The sequence below is a fragment of the Pseudorca crassidens genome, chromosome 18, assembly GCF_039906515.1.
Source record: "Pseudorca crassidens isolate mPseCra1 chromosome 18, mPseCra1.hap1, whole genome shotgun sequence".
In the NCBI taxonomy this organism is placed as follows: domain Eukaryota; kingdom Metazoa; phylum Chordata; class Mammalia; order Artiodactyla; family Delphinidae; genus Pseudorca; species Pseudorca crassidens.
Window position 1 is genome coordinate 29,393,682 of NC_090313.1, and position 19,914 is coordinate 29,413,595.

General features: G+C 39.9%; 1 protein-coding gene and 1 long non-coding RNA gene across 14 annotated transcripts in view; one reads left to right on the plus strand and one right to left on the minus strand.

Annotated features, from left to right (window-relative positions):
- Positions 1-10,751, plus strand: part of MYCBP2 (MYC binding protein 2) — a 272,923-nt gene extending 262,172 nt beyond the window's left edge. For 10 of the 11 annotated variants that reach the window (XM_067713398.1, XM_067713399.1, XM_067713400.1 and 7 more), the window contains 7 exons: positions 1,222-1,325; positions 2,115-2,303; positions 3,123-3,230; positions 4,346-4,555; positions 7,098-7,205; positions 7,852-8,017; positions 9,916-10,751. In XM_067713398.1, the coding sequence (XP_067569499.1) occupies positions 1,222-1,325; positions 2,115-2,303; positions 3,123-3,230; positions 4,346-4,555; positions 7,098-7,205; positions 7,852-8,017; positions 9,916-10,031 (1,001 nt within the window). In that variant the 3' untranslated portion in view covers positions 10,032-10,751. The remainder of the gene's footprint in view (positions 1-1,221; positions 1,326-2,114; positions 2,304-3,122; positions 3,231-4,345; positions 4,556-7,097; positions 7,206-7,851; positions 8,018-9,915) is intronic. The other variant, XM_067713403.1, reaches the window with a different exon arrangement.
- LOC137211193 (uncharacterized) overlaps positions 1-19,914 on the minus strand; it is a 29,613-nt gene that overhangs the window by 7,467 nt on the left and 2,232 nt on the right. Inside the window, exons 2-4 of one of the 3 annotated variants that reach the window (XR_010936943.1) lie at positions 18,673-18,703; positions 7,460-7,527; positions 2,214-2,334 (exon numbers count right to left, since the gene is read on the minus strand). This is a non-coding gene — a long non-coding RNA (uncharacterized lncRNA). Of the gene's footprint in view, positions 1-2,213; positions 2,335-7,459; positions 7,528-18,672; positions 18,704-19,914 lie in introns of those variants that run through there. The other 2 variants (XR_010936942.1, XR_010936944.1) reach the window with 2 other exon arrangements.

Below are 19,914 nucleotides of genomic sequence, written 5' to 3' on the forward strand. Positions count from 1 at the left end.
ACGATTAAACTAGATGTTTAATTTAATTATTTAATGTGAATAATTTTGAGTGTTTTCTATTAAGTGATGATGAGATCATTGATCACTGTATTTTTATATTTACTAGACAGTATTCAGTGTTCTATTGTAGAACATTAGATTAAAAGTCGGGAAAGTTGGTTTGCCATGAACTAGCTGTGTGACCTTGGGCAAGTCATTTTATCTCCAAAATATGCATTTTTCATTTTGATTTTTTTTCTAAAGCCTGGTGTATTCCCAGCTTAAAGGTGCATTGAATCTTACAGATTCTCAATTTTCAGCACCTCTGTAGTCTGCCGTTTATCTGACACAAATTTCTGATTTTGGTGTTAGATGTAAATCTGACAAATTTAAATATGAATAACTTTTCATGCTGCAAGAGCATGGTCTTTTCTTTTCTCACAGCTGATTTTTTTTTCTCCTATTTTCCCTCCATACCATATTACATTAATGAATATTCTAGTGTTTGAACCATTATTGTATTTATGACCTAAACTATCGTTTTTAAAAAACATTTTCTGTAAATATTGCTAAGTTCACTTATCATATTTAGAATTTTGTACCTGTGTTTTAAAATGAGCTTGGTCTGTGTTTTTCAAATCTTGTTCTTTTTCCTTTTGTTCTTTGTTTTATTGATTCCATTCCTCCTTTAACTATTTCAAACATATTTAAATTCCTTTTCAAATGTTTCTATTATCTTTAGTTCCCTGGGTGGGAATTCTTCTGTTATTCACGTTTCATATTCTCTGCTGATAGGTTTTCTCCCATACCTTGTAATGTTGTCATTGGGAAAGGTACCTAATGATTTCCCTTTCTTCTATGTATCTTTATTTAATTTTTGTTGTTATATTTTGTCTGGCATTGTGCTTTTGTAATGAGGGGGCTTACCATAGCTGCTCGACCTGCTGTCTTGACTAGAAGCCTAGTCGGTTTCTGTGTACTAAAGAAGTATAAATAAATCAGTTAATAATTTATTTGGCTTCAGGTAGCTCTTTAGTCTCTTATCCTTTTTTGTGTGTGATTATTTACTTTCTACTTAGGGCAGCTTACAACCCTTCAGTTGCAAAACTGCCGGGCTGATTTCTCAGTGATAGCACCTGGTACATATCCCTGCTTGCTTGATTTGTTTTCTTCCGTTAGTTATATTAAAATATGTAGAAAGCATATACTTAAGGAGGACTTTCCTTTTCTGCCTGAACCTAGGTAAACCCACCACAAGTAGCTCGGAAGCATGCCGTTTCTGTGGTTCCAGGAGTGGAACAGAGTTGTCTGCTGTTGGCAGTGTTTGTTCTGATGCAGATTGCCAGGTGCGTGTATAGTTAGTTAGGCCATCATGTAAGGAGTAGCACGTGTTCCCTCATGACACCTTCACTTCATATAAATAGGACTCTGAGCTCAGCATCACTTTCGTTTTCTACATTAGTGTATTACCCATGTCAAGAGTTAAATGCTTTATCAAAGCTGGAGAATGGATCAGTTAAAGCTCTCAAACCCAAATCAGTCTCTTGTGTGTGTTTCCCAACTACCACCATCATATATATTTAACATTTACTTCTGTGCTAGAAGCAGATAAAAATCTGTGGGCTGCCTTTCCTTTGCTTGTTACACATTTTTTATTCACTTGTTTCCTTAAAGTTGTTTATGCATGAACATCTGTACACATTCCATGCTATCCAAATATTTTTGATTCCTCAATTTAGTTAACAAGAATTTGGACAGTGTCCAGATAGTGAAGGGTACCTGTATTTTTTTTAATCCCCATTTTGGTGAGAGGTAGGTGGTGATTGGATGATTATATGTCAGGAATTTTTTTTGCTTCATGGCTATGCATGATAACAAATAGATTAAAATTGCAGCTCACTTTTTAATCAGCATTCCCTTTAATGTGGAGTGAAATTTTTTTTAATCACATTAGACTTTGTTAATAATCCTAAGTTATATGCAAACAAAGAATAAAAATAACTACTTTATGGTTACTTAGCCTTATATCTATTTCCCGGGGGAAAGTACCTTGGAAAATTAATATAATGGATGTAATTACCAGGATGTGTGCCTTTTTTGATATTTTCTGTGCCGTTGTAATTCATCTTTAACAGGAATATGCTAAGATAGCCTGTAGCAAGACGCATCCTTGTGGCCATCCATGCGGAGGTGTTAAAAACGAAGAGCGCTGTCTGCCCTGTCTACACGGCTGTGATAAAAATGCCGTAACCCTGAAGCAGGACGCTGACGACATGTGCATGATCTGTTTCACAGAAGCGCTCTCCGCAGCACCAGCCATTCAGGTTGTCTCCGCTTTTAACGTGTTAAGTGTGCCTAGATTTTTCAATAGGAAATATAAATATACATGTCAAATAAACAAACGACTGAATCTTTCTTATACCATTGGGAGAAAATATCCCACTAATATCCCCCAGTTTATTACAGAGCAAATGTTGTCTCTTTATGTTCTGTCTCCATTTTGTGCAGTGAGCTTTAATCTGTGATTTGTGTAAGCCTGTATAATCAATTGAAAGTATAAAATGTTCATAAGGGAGAAAAAAAATAATTAGATTATCCAGTAGCTTCTCTCTTCTTAATTTCCAGAATCCAGCATGGCCTTTTATAGCATTATGTAATTAATCTATGCATGATACATACCTCTATATATAATATATATACATATATCTATAATGTTAGTAATATTATAGAAGTTACAATTTGCTAAATAAGTTTTTTTTAACATTTACTGGCTGTTTGTTTATATTTCCAGTTCTTGTGATTCCAAGACAATAAATATTCTCAAAAATAAATTGTAAATCTTTAAATCAGTAGTTTCCTCTTCTTCCTGTGAGATACAAAATTGAATAATTTCACATTTCTCCCTAGCCCAGCTTACTCTCTATAAGGTGGCGTTAATACATGAATGGTAAAAATTGGGAGAAGCTGAAGATCTCGTTCATAATGTCACATGAATAATAGAGAAGTGCCGAAGTTTCAGTGTACTGAATTTCTAGATTTTTCTCTTACCTGCCCTAAGTAGCACCTTACATTGACTAATCTGCCAGTTACTCGTGTTTATTGTTATTACATTTGCTTATATCCTTCTCTTTTCTTTATTTAAGCTGGATTGTAGTCACATATTCCACTTACAGTGCTGTCGACGAGTTTTGGAAAACAGATGGCTTGGTCCAAGGATAACATTTGGATTTATATCTTGTCCCATTTGCAAGGTATGGAAAGAATCAGAAATTATCTGCTTTCTATTAATTTTCATCTTTGTCTTCATCTTTCATCTTTCAAAATAAACATGGCAGCATCTCTCAGTGTCCTTCTTAGTCTACTTTTTACCACCAGCCCCCATCAGTTTCTGCTCTCTTCACCCAGGTAGTACCTGAGAATAAGATCTTTCTATTATACTACATTTCAAGACATTAATTGTCCATTAAAAGCTGATTAAATTAAACTGTTGCATCAGAAAATTCATTTAGATATCATCGTGCATTGAAGGGCACGCATCACTGCTTTCAGACCCGCTGAGAGTTCAGTCCATGTGACTTGTCAGTGGGTGACTACCAAAAAGAAGAATGAGCCTGTGGTGCTTGTAGGTACTGATACCTGCCGTGAAAGAGTGAAACCTGAACTTTTTAAAGTGCTATTAGGACAGATTCTTTAGAGCTCAGGTAAAATAAGGAGAAAATTCTTGACATTTTGACACGTCCCTGCAAAGATAGGAACCAAAGCAGCAGGTTATTTTGGCAAGCTAATGATGTTTAACAAAAAACTTTTGTTTAAGAATGTACTGCCAGACTGGTGTTTAGGGTATAACATGGACTTAGCACAGTCATTGCTTAGACTGAGCAATATCCAAAAAGATGATAGGATTTTCTCTCCCTTCTCATTTGTTGCCACAAAGAAAAGTCACATTCAGGAAATGATGGATGAGAGTGATATAGAAAATACTACTTGTTCATTTCTATTATCTAACATTCTGCCCCACCCCCAAGGAACCAAAAACACACACAGAGGGATATTTGTGGCAGCAGGGTAACCCTTTATTCCCAGAACAGCTAAGGCAGCAGGAGATATATGTCATACTCAGGAATATGAAGCTAATCAAATGGAATTTTCGTGTTCTGTGCCCCACTTGCCGCCACTTTCCCTGCTCTTGGGAAACTATAGGCTTGTGAGGACTTTACAGGATTATTTTTAAATGGCATTTTATTTAGGAAATGTTTGGTTATCTCCTGTCCTAGCGCAGTGCTTGGCACTTAGGTGAATACTAAGTGTTTGTTGAATTAATAAATAAATGATTCTGTTAAAGAATGTTCATTTTTCAAAATTGCAGAACAAAATAAATCATATTGTGTTAAAAGACCTGCTTGATCCTATAAAAGAGCTCTATGAGGATGTCAGAAGAAAAGCCCTAATGAGATTGGAATATGAAGGTCTGCATAAGAGCGAAGCTATCACAACCCCTGGTGTGAGATTTTATAATGACCCCGCTGGCTATGCCATGAATAGATATGCATATTATGTCTGCTACAAATGCAGAAAGGTATGCTGTTAATCATACTACGAATTATTAAGATTACCTGTGTGATTAAGAAGCTGAATAGTATAGTGATGTCTAATTATTCTTACGTTTTAAGTCTAAAGTTAAAAATGAGAAAGTTTGGTGCTGTGCTTCAAGTAGAATTTATTTCCTTAATTTGTTTTGGGGCGCTTTTTTTTTTTAACATATACAGACTATTTCCAAAACAAACATGAGGTGTTTCACTACACAAGCTGTTTCCTATCAGCAATCCCCTCTTGTTTTCCAAATCCAGTTGGCTCTGGAATAAACTTCTTTTGCTTAACTCTTTTGACCATTCCCTTCTTAAAATTCTTACCTCCTTGGCTCCCAGGACAAGACTCTCTTTGGTATCTTCCTTCCTTTCTGGCCGCTTGTCTTTACCCCCGTCACAGAGTTCCGTTTTATTCATCTACTCCTTACGTGTTTGTTCCCCCGCCCTCCATTCTTGCCTGATCACACCTGCTCACCTTTGGTGGCCTGTACGCCCATGCCTTTGCCTACCACCTGTATTGTTCCGACCCTCCAAAACTTTCGAGATTTGGACACAAATACCCAACTGTCTACCAGACATTTAGATTTCTCACAGATACTTCTGACTCTCTCAATCTCCAGTCTGTATTAACAAATGAACGAAGTCAATTCTATCTCCAGGTCTCTCTTGAGTTCTTTTTTCTTTCTATTATTATATCTTTAGCAACCCTAATCATTTTCTTTGGTAATTATTAGTAGCCTTCTTACTGGGCTTCTTGTGTGGAGCCCCTAACCGCTCCATTCCGTGCCTTACACTTACAATTCCACTAGCAGATGAACATTTCTAGATCCCAGATCTGATCGTGTCACTGTTCAGCTTCTAATCCTGTGGCCCCTCCACCTCTCTAGTCTCATCTCCCAGCATGCCACCACTTGTGCCCCGTGCAACGGAACACGGAACAACTTGCAGTGCCCCAAACTGGGCCGTGTTGGCTCACTCACCCACACCTCCACGCCGTCGCCCGGGCTCTTCTGTCCATGGAATGCTCTTCTCTGCCTCCTACTCTGCATCTTACTCTCACTTGCCACCCACGCACATGCACACGCTCATAGGCACGGCCAGATCTGTGCAATCACACTTCCGGATTCGGCTCCAGTTTCGCCTCCTCTGCAGCGTGCCCCGACCTCCCCACCACCGCCACGCCATTTTGACATCTCGCATACGTCCGTCTAAGCGCTCATTATTCTGCATTAACGGTGACTGGTTCACATGTGTCTGTCCCCCTTGATAAGTTCCATGAGGACGAAGACTATGTTTCTTAAGTTCTCTATCTCTAGTACTTGGCACTTATTAGACACTAAGTTAATTGGAGAATGAATAAATGAAGGAATCAATATATGAAAGATGCATAGTCTCCCGAAGTAACAGAAAGAAAATACAGATAATGAATGGAAGGCTAAGTAGATAGATGGTAGCCAGAAAGGCAGACAAATACACACACCCAAGGAAAGACCAATGGTGTACATTTGTGAAACTTGAATTGTTACAAATAATAAAATACTATTTCTTCTGTGTGTTTAATGTACTGAACCTCATAAATGAATACTGCGCTACCACACAGATGACAGTCAGATGTCCAGGAAGCCACGCAGGGAATCTAGAAAAGTAAAACAGCTGGAATAGGCCCCCAGGACAAATGAAATACTTCTGAGGCCTGATTTAGCTGGTGGATGACCATTTATAGCCTCTTTATCAATGAAGCCTGTCTTTCATCTTGTTTTTCCAGTACAAATAGTAGATTTCTATTGACTCATCTTATTTATACCCAATTATGGATATAGTTTTTTTGTCTATGAGACATGTTATATATGCAGAATGCCCCAGTTATAATTGGTTTAATTTATTTTGTGCCCAGAGCAAATAGAGAGGAATTACCCATGATGATAACTTCATATATTCAAGTATCTGTATTAGATACTGTTGAGTTCCTACATGTAGTGCAGCTCTGTAAGTATGAGCAATGTCCTGAACAGAATATCCAAATTTGCCTTTCCTTTTTAAACATTTTTATATGATCAAAATTGATTTTTTTTCTTTCCCATTAGGCTCAGGATTATAATTTTTATACTAATATTTATTTTAGGCATTTATTTAGAATAGTAGAAGGGAATATGTTATTTCATATTTCAAAAAGAGAAAAACTATTCAAACTTGGCCCTGGAAAATCATAGCTTCTCTTTACTACTTAATATCCTATTCTTGATATTTATTTGGAATATTATACATTCTTTTGTTATTTTGCTTTGACAGTACAATGTCTGAACTTTCTACTGTAAGTATGAATGCATTCCAGAACTGAAGTAGCTTTATTTCATACCCTGATCTATTTCTTACAGGCAGCAATATGGGTATCCACTTGGCATTACAGGGGAATGTCAATAGACAATAGTATTTCCTGAGACCTCTCGATCTCACTTCCATTGCACCCACACTGAACCTCCCATGGCAGAGTTTTCTGTTTCCTGCTGTGATCTGAATGCATTCCCTCCTTAGGCATATTTCGGTGGTGAAGCTCGTTGCGATGCTGAGGCTGGACAGGGAGATGATTATGATCCCAGAGAGCTCATTTGCGGTGCCTGTTCTGATGTGTCCAGGGCTCAGGTGGGCAGAACATTTTATTAGAAAGGACAGTTTAGAAATGTTAAGCTTCTGTGTTTTTAAAATAATAATATAACGAATATGATGGGGATAGTATAGTACGTTTTTTTCCCCAGTGCTTTCTGATGTTTGTAGGGCAGTGTATAATTTTCCAGATCATTTTGTATATATTATTTCTTTTGGATGGTATTTGCATTTTATAATTTTGTCTCCCATAAGATAATCACCATATTTCAACAAGTAATAAATTTACTTACTTCATTTTCTTAAACCTGCAGTCACACTTTTAGGTTTTCCCGTCTTCAGTGAAATCTTAATAATACATCTATGAGATTGAGAGATAGAAGAAATATTATTAATTTTTCAATTTGGCTGACCAAGAAACATTCACAAGGAAATTAAATGGCTAGCTTATTAAATAATATTGGTTATTATGGAGCTGGGATTTAAATTTGGGGCTTCGTCCAAACCTTTTGGGCCAAGCCACACATTTATTCAATATTTTAATGTGTGTATCATCAGTTTTTCAGTCAGTTTTGAGAGGTGTGTGTACTCTCAAAATATGAATCACTGAGTTAAGTGTATGGTTTTCTTAGGTATCGTTGGAATAGACTCGCCATAATCTTGTATTTATTTTCTTTTGCTGTAGATGTGTCCGAAACATGGCACAGACTTTTTGGAATATAAATGTCGCTACTGCTGTTCAGTGGCAGTCTTTTTCTGTTTTGGAACAACACATTTTTGTAATGCTTGTCATGATGATTTTCAGAGAATGACTAGCATTCCTAAGGAAGAACTACCACACTGTCCTGCAGGTATGCTTTTAATATTCATAAATATGGTTATAATGTATATGGTATCTCGTTTTGTTTAATGATCACATGAGAACACTTTGTTTCAAGTGGCAGAAACCCAGTTCAAACTATCCTAAAGAAACAAAGGGAATTCCTCGGCCCTTGTAAGCGTCTGACTTTCTGAGTGGAGTAAAAAGTAAGATGACCATCATGAACGAGGGGCTCAAAGCTGTAAGAAGCAATTGTGTGGGGACTGAGAAGGAAGTCAGCTAAGGATTAGTAGAAGGATAGCTGCTCAGCACTAAAGGGCCCTGAGAAGTTTGAAATTATAAATTGATAATAGAACCATTTAAAAGGATTTCGTGATTTTTTTTTTTTTTTTTTGGTCACACATCTGCCTTTATTGTGAGCAGCTATGATATTTTTTAAGAAGCCTGGAACCAGCACCATAAAATGGACAAGTGATTTGATCTAGAATGGCTGGGAATGGGCGGCATAGTGAGCATCAGAAAGCCAAGGGAATTAAAGAAGCCACTGAGAATACAGGAGAGATGATTGTCTATGGAGGTCAGGCTGAGAAAAAGTGAATATGAAACCAAAAAGAGACAGAAAACTGGAAGAGGTTAGGAGGCTGGTGATCACCGTGGGGTGGCATACCAGGCTTAACAGAAGTGAGAAGAGTGGAAGGGGAGGTAAATGTGACCACAGAAGAGACAGATCTGAAACGAGTGGAAATACACGCAAGAGCACATACACCACAGTGTACAACGTTGTTAAAGCTGGGAAACACACAGTCTCATCCATTGCTTACCAGAGTGCAAATGGCAGAACCCTGTGGTGCCTCTCAAAATTGCCAATATACCTACCCTTCAACGATCCCACTTCCGGGGATATACCCACATATGTGAGAAAAATAAAAAAGAGCAGATATGAAGGTTATTCATTGCATCATTGTTTATAATAATACAAGTTTGTAAACAATGCAAGCATCCAGTAAGAGGTTGGTTAAACACTCAGTACTACACACTATTAAAAAGGAAGGTGACTGAGGATGGAGTTTCTGTGTACTAATATGGAAAGATCTATAGCAGATACTGTTAAATGAAAAATCAAGTTACTGAACAGTGTGTGTAGTATGCCACCTTTTGTAAGAAAGGGGGAAATGAGAATATATACTCATATGCATTTAAAAAACCACTGGGGAGATTGACAAGAAACTAATAAAACTGATTAACTATTGGGGAAAACAGGGAAAAATGGGATAAAAATGGGGGGAAGGTGACTTCTTTTTGTATGTAATTTTTTTTAACATTTTGATTTTTAAACCGTGTAAAGTATATTATCTATTCAAAAACAAGGATACTAAGATGCATAGGTTTTTTTTTTAAGTACGGCTACTCTTTTCTATTTGCTCATCTCAAGTAAAATTTGTTATACTATTCTTCCTCCACTTCCTTTACAGTAGAAGTACTTTAGGACTTTTCAAGAAGCTTTAAAGAAGCAAGATGAGAATAACGTGAGGCTAGAGTGTTTAGGAAGATGGCCAGAATAGAGGCGTGAGCCAGGACGAGCAGGAGGAGGGTGGTGAGCTGGAGGCCAGCGAAGGAAGGGAGCGAAAAGGGGGCGGTGTTGTATGGATGAGGACAAGAGTCCAGATTAAGAAGCTGAAGGAGATAATCCTTCTGGCCCGGGATAGGGACCCTATCCCTTCCTGCTGCATGTATGTGGTACGTTGAATTTTTTATAGTGAATGTTTTTGTTTTTGTGGTTAGAAGAAAATAATTTTTTAATTTTATATTTGCATAACTACAGTCACATTATTTCTCTAAGTAACTTACAGGTGATTAATATTTACATTAGGTTTGTATGTGTGTGTGTGTTTTAATTATAGTTTTTTGCCTCCTTCAAAATTTATACAGGTCCCAAAGGCAAACAATTAGAAGGAACTGAATGTCCTCTCCATGTTGTGCATCCACCCACTGGAGAAGAGTTTGCCCTGGGTTGTGGAGTGTGCAGAAATGCTCACACTTTTTAGAACACTCAGATTCCTTTGTCTACAGAGAGAAAAGTTACCTTCATCCCCCCAGGCGGATGTGGTGAAGTTTAAACTCTGCTCAGGATAAAGACGGGACCATTTTTACATCCATGAAAATGAACCATTCACAGTGCAAGAAGGATGCCAAATACCATGTACATAATTCTTGCTATGGAAAGTTTCCCTATTATTTCAGTTTATCTTCTTTTGAACCAAGACATCAAACTTGTGAGGTGTTTGCATGTGGCCATTATCGTCATTGGCCTGTGAAGCATTGGACATTTATAGATAATTGATATCAAAGAATTGCCATGCCCATGGACTAAGAATGATGCTGGCTTTCAAGCAAAAGAGAAAAATTATCATTGTTTATTGTATACTGCCTTTTTGTAATCCTGTACAATTGCATCACGGGTGGGGATAAAAAGAGGAATATTCTGGTTTATTTCCTAGACTGTTATTTAAAAAAAAAAAATGTGTTAGGACGGCATATAAATGTAATAAGTATCACACTGTATATAAACATATCAATGTTTGTCCTGTATAAGAATTACTAAATTACAAATGCAGTTTCATTTAAACTTCTAGGTTAAGTTTGAGCCTGAAATTTTAATGAAGTGCAATACTGAGTGTGCCTCATTATCTTGCAGCTGTAAACATATTGGAATGTACATGTCAATAAACCACTGTACATTTTTATACAGTGATAAAGTCTAACAAGTGTGTAAGGTGTTGGCTTGAGAAACAAAATTTAAATACCTAAGGTCTAAAACTCCATCCAGTTTTCCTTGGAAAGAAATTTACTAACATAGCACAATCATAACCTTCAAAACTGTTTGTTAGGGAAAATAGGAGTAGTAATGAGGTACAATGTTGGAATCTTAACACTGGAGAGATGGATAGATAGGTATTCATAAACAGACATATGCGAAAGATAGAAGAAAATATTTAGGAAATTCAACAACCTCCACCTTATTAACCAGCTCCTTTTTCAACGTGTATAACAATCAACAGAATCACTAGTCTTTTCTTTATCTATTATAGACTGTGTGTTTTAGTAGATGTTTTTTACAGTTAACTCATGAAATTGACGCACTGTTAACTTATGATGAGTCATAAATCAGATTATATTTATTTCATGAGGCAGACTGATCAAAAGTTCTGATCAGTTTTGTTCTAAATTCCCACTGTTGAAAATAGATCATTTGTCAATAACCATTATTTATTTATTTATTTTTTCGGTACGCAGGCCTCTCACTGTTGTGGCCTCTCCCGTTGCGGAGCACAGGCTCCAGACGTGCAGGCTCAGCAGCCATGGCTCACGAGCCCAGCCGCTCCGCGGCATGGGGGATCTTCCCGGACCAGGGCACGAACCCGTGTCCCCTGCATCGGCAGGCGGACTCTCAACCACTGCGCCACCAGGGAAGCCCCAATAACCATTATTTTAATGACTTTGTTAAGCATTTGTGAGAATTTTAAAATAATCTTTGCCTTGAAGGAACTTAAAATATAAAGAAAAGATCTAGCCTGACCACAGGTAACTATTTACAGAATCTTCTAATAAATTGCATAAAAATGTCCACACCAAATGCTTCAGGGTTTAGGAAAGATGGTTATTAGTGTTTTTTTTGTTTTTGTTATTGTTGTTGGGAGGGGGGCGGTTAGCTAAGAGGCCCCTTAAGCTTCCCCTTGAAAAATAAGTAGCATTTCAAGCGTGGAGATGTAGAGAAAGGCAGGAGGAAAAAGGTATGTGTGTAGAAAATTCTAGAATGTGATAGAACAGTGTGAATAGTCCAACTTTCCTTGTGTTGGACAGCTTACTGCAAAAAAACAAAAAAATCTGAAGATCACAAAGACTGATCTCTTCATGATATAATTTGTGGATCCACTGTATGTACAGGCGCGGGGCCTTCCTGAGCAAGAAAGGACTTTGAAACAGTACAGAGGTCCCTCTTCATCTAAATAAGATACATCTGAACGATCACTGAAAAAGTAATGATAACACTTTTCTTTTAAAATCTCTCAGGAGAAGGACATTATGCAAACTTCCTTCGTCATTAGTGACAATGCCCCAGAATTACAAGCAATTTTTAACTGCCCAATGGATTCAAAAGCCAGGAGAGTCATTTGTTGTTACTGAGGGCACTTCTGGGTGGTCCCAAGTCAAGCTGAAAGGGTTGCAGGCAGGGCTAGTTCAATTTCAACCTCCAGAATACTTTGGATTTATGATTCGGGAAGAAACAGAAAAGGGTCCTAAAGGCACTCGCGTGTTTATATCCTCCCCCCCGCCCCCCGAACACACACACATTTTCTGACAAAGGGCTAGCTGGGATCCTCTACCCATGTTCAAAAGAGGTTCCAGAACCTTCAGGGCAACACAGTTGTTTTCTTCAAAACGATCATTCTACCATGAGGATGTTGGGCAACAGGCATCAGGAAGGGATGGCGACACTGCTCCCAGACAACCCCTCAGCCCCAACTTCTACCTCTCAGCACCTGCTCGCAAAGCTCTGCCTTTCACAGTAATCTCGTAATCTCGTTTCATGCCCAAGCCTGTGGGAGAACACTGAGGGCACAGATTCAGGATTGGCTTTCAGTGTTTCCCAAAAACACAAAGTAGGTCAGAGACAGAAGCAGTTCGTAGGTTTACCCCAGAAAACCAGATGTGATGAGGCCATTGTGAACATATCTGACTTAAATTCATCGGCCACAGTAATGAAACTAACCTTGAGAATGCCATGCAGATCGGAGGCGTCATGGACACTTGAGAAATGTAAGCTGCAGTGTGTAAATGGGAAGGAAAAAGAAAGGGAAACTATGGAGGTTGCTTGACAGCCATGAGCCGTCTCAAATTAATACGCTGGTAATAGGGATAAAAACAAAGTCCTAACACATTCTCACAATGACTCCAGCTTATCTTCGTTTATGAGGAAGCTATTTTTAGTCATATTCCAAGCATCTCAAAACCAGAAAAGCATTTTATGGATAAATACGTTCTGACAAAGCACAGAAGGCAGATGGCTTTGGCATACTTCTGGCTCAAGCATACTGTGCACGAAGGTTTCAAATGCTGTGCAGGACACCAGGCAGGAAACAGAAAGCAAAATCATGAGAGCAGGTGTCGGGGAATCTGGAAACAAACTCTTTTCCTGTTATATTTTCAGGCCTGGAAAAAGCCATTTTTCTTAAGCAGTTTTCTGGACAGTGTGTTTAGGTCTAAAACCTCCTTACTCCATCAGTAAGCATATTTGAAAAATATACACAGTTCACTGTTAACTTCTCATATATAACAATTACTTATTCACCTTCTTTTTCAGCCCAACATTTCTCCCTGGCCACTTTGTCACTGAATTCCACCAGTACCTAGCCACACATGTTTCTGACAGATGGAACACCGCCTCTTGTTTTCCTGAAAACTGCCAACAGTACATAAACGGTGCTGAAACAGACGCCTGGGGACTTGGGTTCAAGCCCTGATTCTGCCTCGGTTTTGGCTGTGTGACCTTGAGTCAGCCACTAATTCCTTTCGGTCACAACTTCTTGGAAATAATAATACCTAATCTAAATCAGTTGAGGAAGCATTTACAAAAGTGCTTTATCTCACGTAAAGCATTATTTGAAAGTGAAGAGTAAAGAAGAGAAGAACATTTATTCAACGCCTCCTCAACAGCTGCCACTGAATTATAAGCATTTTATTTAATCCTCCCAGCAACTCTGTTGCTTCCCCCAAAAGAGCTGCTAGGCAGACAACTCAGTAGGTAAAACAGTTATTAATCTCATTTCAGCAGATGACTTTAATCTCATTTCAGCTGCTTAAAGAAGTTAAAGAACTTGCATTAGATGCCAGCTGATCTAATACAGATTTGGCTGGAAAAAACCTGCGATGTGAATCCAGATCTTTCTGTGTCTCAAACCCAAGTTCTTCCTACCCCATCATGCTATTACTATTACATTACCAACTGGTCCTATGAAAAGATGTAACTCATGAAATGGAAACTGGACACCAGTAATATGGGCAAGATTGCCAAGGGAACAAGACAGGCTTTGCCTCAAGGACTGTGCAGGGTAGATCCAGAGGGACCCGGCGCCCACCTTCTTCATGGCGGGTGTGGGCAAGGGGTCAGCTGCCAGCCTGCACCCGCCCCACCTAGGGGATCCGCCACGGCACTTGATCCAAAGCCACACTCTTCCCCTGCAGCCCTGGCCAGTGACAGAGCATGGCAGGGTACCAGGGCCTGGCCATGTCTGCCCAAAGAAGCGCTCCTTTGTGGGCCATCTGTACACCAGGACGCGGGCTAGCCCAGCCGAGAGAGGTTCCTTGGAGCTGTGCTGCAGTCAGAGCCTTTTCCTGCCCAGCACTCCTTCCCCCTGTCCTGGGGTAGATGCCAAACCTGCGTGGCAGTCTGAACGCTCCCTCGCCCACTCCTGCCCCCTCACACCTGGCTCTTTCAGAGGCACCACTCCCAACAGATTTCTTGCACTTCTAACTTTATCTTGGCATAGAGGACTTGGCTGAGTGAAACAGGATAATAAGTTTTAAATGACTGACTTAACGGCTGCTTCATTTCACAAGCGACATAAGGGAGCTAAGAAAAAAAATGCATAGGCTATAAAAGTACTGGAGGGAGTTACAGTGAAGAAAAATTATGAAACAAAATCAAAGCCGAGGTTGGAGGAGAGCGTCCAGTAAGTGACTGCATAAACTATGGTTACACAGTCTTACATAGTCTCTAGGGAGAAGGCCATCAACTTCACAATATGTTAGTTAACAAAGCAGGACAAGAAACATGTTCGGTTAGGACTTACAATGTCCATTTCCCCAAAAAGAACAAAGCTGGTATTTCAGCCCAGTCTTGCAGGACGGATAAGTTTTGAGAGGCACAAGTGAAAAAGGCATTCCAGGGAGAGAGTGTGGTGAAAACTAAGGTGTTGGTGTGTTCCTCCAAAGTGGAAGTAAGCTGTTTTGCTTCATCAATTCATTTAATAAATAGTTGAGCACCTGTTCTATTTCCACTTGACAGTACATGCTCACAAGGATGGGAACTGTGTTCCCACTTGCTTAGTAACCATGAGTTACACACAGAAGTTGCCTGAGAAGTGAACTGTACAAGTTAGTAAATACATGCAGCACTGGGCCAGGTGCTACGGATGAGACGGCCACAGAACACAAATACAGAACCATGTAAGTAACACAATGTTATTAAGAACTATAATCAAAGTTTTCTAAAAATAAGAGAGAGCATTTGTTGAGGGCTTACAGTGGCCGATCTCTGTGTAATGCCTGGGTATGGTAGGCAGAATAACAGCCCCCCAAATATGGCCACATCCTAATGCCCAGCGGGTGTAATTATGTCACCTTATATGGTGAAAGGGACTTTGCAGATGTAATTAAGGGTACAGACTTTGAGATGGGGAGATTTTCCTGGATTAACCTGGTGGGCCCGATGGGATCACAAGAGTCCTAACATGGGAAACAGGAGGCAAGAAGGTCAAAGTCAAAGAAGGAGATGTGGTGACAGAAGCAGAGCTCAGAGAGAGAGACTTGAAGACCCTACACTGTTGGCTTTGAAGACGGAGGAAGGGGCCAGCAACCAGGGAATGCAGGCAGCCTCTAGAAGCTGGAAAAGACAAGGAAACATTTTCACGCAGAGCCTCCAGAAGGAATGCAGCTCTGCCATCACCTTGACTGGAGCCCATTTGGACTTCTGACCCCCTGAACTGTGCAATAATAAAGTTGTGTTATTTCAAGCCACTAAGTCTGAGGTAATAAGAAACAAACACAATGGGCTTCACATGCATTATGACATTTTCATCTTCCCACAAACCTATTAACTCTTATTTTCCCTTTGCAGATGGGGCAATTCCAGTCTCACAGAGGTTAAATAACTAGCCCAAGGCTTTGTAAAGACTTGGTATCAAAAGACAAAGTATTTAAGATATCTCAGTAATTTTTTAAATTGCTTACATATTGAACTGGTGATATTTTGGATATACTGAGTTAAATAAAATATTTAATATTAAAATTAATTTCACCTATTCCTTTTTAGCTTTTTTAAAATGTGGAGTCTAGAAATTTTAAGTTATATGTATATGGCTTGCATATATTTCTAAATGAACTATCCTGGCCTAGAATCTCCTTCTCAACTGTTTGGATTTTATCACGCATCTTTGGATTTTTTTGAGAAAAAGACAGGGGCTTTAGGAAGGTAACGTAAGAAGCAGGTTAGGTGGTCTGAAAGACACTGCCCTTGGAGAAGTCTCAGGAAGAGTTGATAAAGGTTCTTGTCACAGGTTCTTAAAACAGACTTCTTTCCTTTGAGGAGTCTACAGTCTAGTCCTAGATAGAGTTAAAATTCCAAGAGACAGCCTAAAATGAAGTAGTTTCATTGGGCTAATATGCCTGAGAGGGAGAGGTATGCTGGCGTAACTCAGAGGAGAGAAGTGGGGTTGCTGAGGTAAGACGCCACAGAGGCGGGAGTGTCCTCATGTGCGGAGTTGGAGTGGTGATAATAAGAGCAATGTAGCTAACACTCACTGGGCGTTGACTATGTGCCTGCGACTGACAGACGTGCTTCACGTACCGTTAACTCATTCAATTCTAATGGCAACTCTGTGGTAGATATAAAATAATAACATTATTATTATTATTATTCCATTTTACAGATGAGGAAACTGAAGCACAAAGAAATTCAGTAACTTGTCCACGCTTGCATATCCCGTAAAGGCAGAACAAGGATCAAAACCTAAGCCCCCGACCCAGGTGCCAGACCTTCTCCATCCCACTCTGGAGCAGCTTCGACTGAGCAGTGGAGACTTACAGCTCTCAAGTTTGCAGGACCCCAGAAAGGCCTGAGGAGATGCGAGTTCCTCCTCTTGTGGGGAAATGCCAAACTGGGGGACCTGAAAGGAAAGAGCTTCAGAGAAAGGAGAGGAATTGGGGAAAGAGAAAAAGAGGTCAAAGAGTGGGAAAGAACCTGTGAGCATCCTCCTTATAAAACCATACATCTACAAGGCCCGTCCCTTGTGTGATTCAAAGGGATGACTACGTTAACGCTAAAGGTTCTGTCCCTCCCCAACTCAACTGCTCCTCGGAGAGCTACCTGACCTCAGAAGAGAACTCCATGCATCTTTCTCATACAAGATCTGTGGCTGAGCTGCCCACATGGAAGGCAGGACATCCTGCAAAAAGAGGCAGTCGTCAGGCCCACTCATTTTCCTAGAACTCCATCCGAGAGGAGTGTACCCCCAGCCGCCACCCCTGTGTTACTCGGCAGACTCATGCTTGGTTAACGGCAGCTATGGAGAGATGCCACCCCTAGCCCCACTCCCAGACACAGGACACAGCGGGAACAAATTCCATGATCGCCCTTCAGTTAAAGGGAAACATTGAAGAACTAAGGAGGAGCCTTTCCAGGTCAAGTTTGCACTGGTAAGGAGTTTTGGTTGCAAGCAAAAGAAAACAAATGCAGAGTAACTTCAGCAAGCCAGAAAAAAGGCAATCGCTGGGATACCGCCGGGTCTTGAGAACAGGGTAGGACCAGCGCTCGGGCTGTGGTTTCGTCTCTCCTCTAGGTCCTCTCTCTGCATCCATCTTGCTCTCCTTCCTTCTCACTGCAGACCACGCCTCTCTGCTTTCCAGACCATGTGGTAGAAAGTGACCACCTATAACCCCTGTGTCTGTATGTTCCCAGTCCAAACACCCAAGGAAGGGAATACTCTCTTTCCTTCCGTATTAATTCCAAATTCCCAGCGGGGAGGACTGTCTTAACTTGAATGACGTGTCCATTTCTGGACCAATCAACTGTGGACGGGGCCTAGGTTCCCGTGCTACAGGAAACCACTACTAAAACCAAGCAGATGGGGAGGGGCTTCTCCCCAAAAGAGCTACTAGGCGACAACTAAGTGTTCACTACAGATTTCAGTCTTGGGCAGTAGTTGAACACAATGACCTTCTAATTATGATTCTATAATCTTACCAAATCCTGGCCTTGTGCTTCCCTTGCCAGTTGGATAGACTGCCTGCCTCTCTTCTCTTTAATTCCATTATTTTCTTTGAGATTCGATTCAAAACTGACCTTGATCAATGAATGAGCTCTGCCCACCTATCCCTATTCTACTCTGCATCTCGTGCCCTCAGCACTCTTGTATACTACCTTATTAGGAACTTATTAATACATCACTGTACAAGTGTTTTCTGTTTCATTGGTGGATGTTATCCCTTTAGACAGCTATAGAAAGACACAGACCTTGTCCCTTTCCTCCTCTGTTACACCAAGCACCTTGTAGACAGTGGAGGAGGAAGGAGGACCACGATAGTTAGAGTTTCTTTCTCCTGTTCTATTAACAGATTTCCTGTTTTCTGTGAGGGGGCTCCCCGTTCCTTGTGGGACTTGTGATACTGGTGAATCACAAAAGCACAGGGTTCCTTGTACGATTTGGAGCCTCTGGTCCATAATCAAACTTGCTTATCCCCATTTACCTTTTAGGATTCTCCCTCTCCCGCAACATCTATCTGCCCATGTACTCCCCACGACGGATTTATTTTAGTTGCAACATGGCTCAAATCCGGGACACTACACCATGTAATACAAACAGAAGCCCCATCCTGTCATGTTCTTTCACTCTTCAGAGAAACACTTACCGAGCCAGGAACTGTTCCGGGAGCCTAGGATCTGCAAACAAACCAAACTAAGACTCAGGTTTTCATGGTGCTTATTATATCCGAGTTGGGACATTACATAACAGACATACAATATGTAATATGCTAGGAGGTGATAACGTGCTGTGATAAAGGAAAAAGAGGTCAAGGGGCTCCGGAGTGTTATTGTCACTGTTTTGTCCTGGTTTTGTTTATTTTTTGGTTTTGGTAGTACATTGTTGAATTTGATTACCTAATATTTCTTTTTGAATTTTTGCACCTATTTTCATAAGAGAAATGGGGCTTCGGTTTTCCTTTCTTTTCCATATTTGGTTTGGGAGCGATGATTATACTAGCTTCATAAAATGACCTGGGCAGCTTTTCTTCTTCAACCTTTTTCTCAAACAACTTGTAGAAGAAAGGATTAACTCTTACTTGGGAGTCTGGTAGGGCTCACTTATAATTCCCTCCGGGTCTAGGGTTATTTGGGAGGAAAGGGCTTTGCCAATTACATCAATGTTTATTGATCTCTTCAAATTCTCTACTTCTTCCTGCCAATTTTGGCATTTTATATTTTTCTAGGACTTACTTGTTTTATCTAGGCTTTCAATTTTATTAGCTAATAATTATTTACAACATACTTTTATTGTTTTAAATACCTATGGTGGCTATATTTGTTCCCCCTTCAAAAAATTTTGTATTTTGTTAATTTGCAACTTTTTCCTAATCAATCTGACTAGAGCTGTATCTACCTTATTCACTTTTATTTGAACCAGCTTTTGTTTTTGATAATCTTCTCTATTATTTTTTTCCTATTTTGTTGATTCCTGTCCTTGTCTTTATTATTTAATTCTCTTCCAGTTATCTACGACTGCGTGACAAACCACTTAATGCCTTACTGGACTGAAACGGGTATTTATCATTGTCTCTTGGAGTTCACTGAGCATTGCACTGTGCTGCTTCGTTTTCTTCTGGTATGGTGACTGGTTCTTCTGGCACACTGTCTGAAGAGTAAGCATCCCAAGAGACCCAAATCAAAGCTGTAAGGTTTCTTAAGACTTAGCCTCAGAAGTTTTAAAATGTCACTTCTGCCTCATGCTACTGGTGAAACAAATCACCAGGGCAAGCCCAGGTTCAAGGGCAAGGGAACTGGACTTCATCTCTCCTTTTTTTTTTGGCCGTGCCATGTGGCTTGCAGGATCTTAGTTCCCCAACCAGGGATCGAACCCACACCCTCTGCAGTGT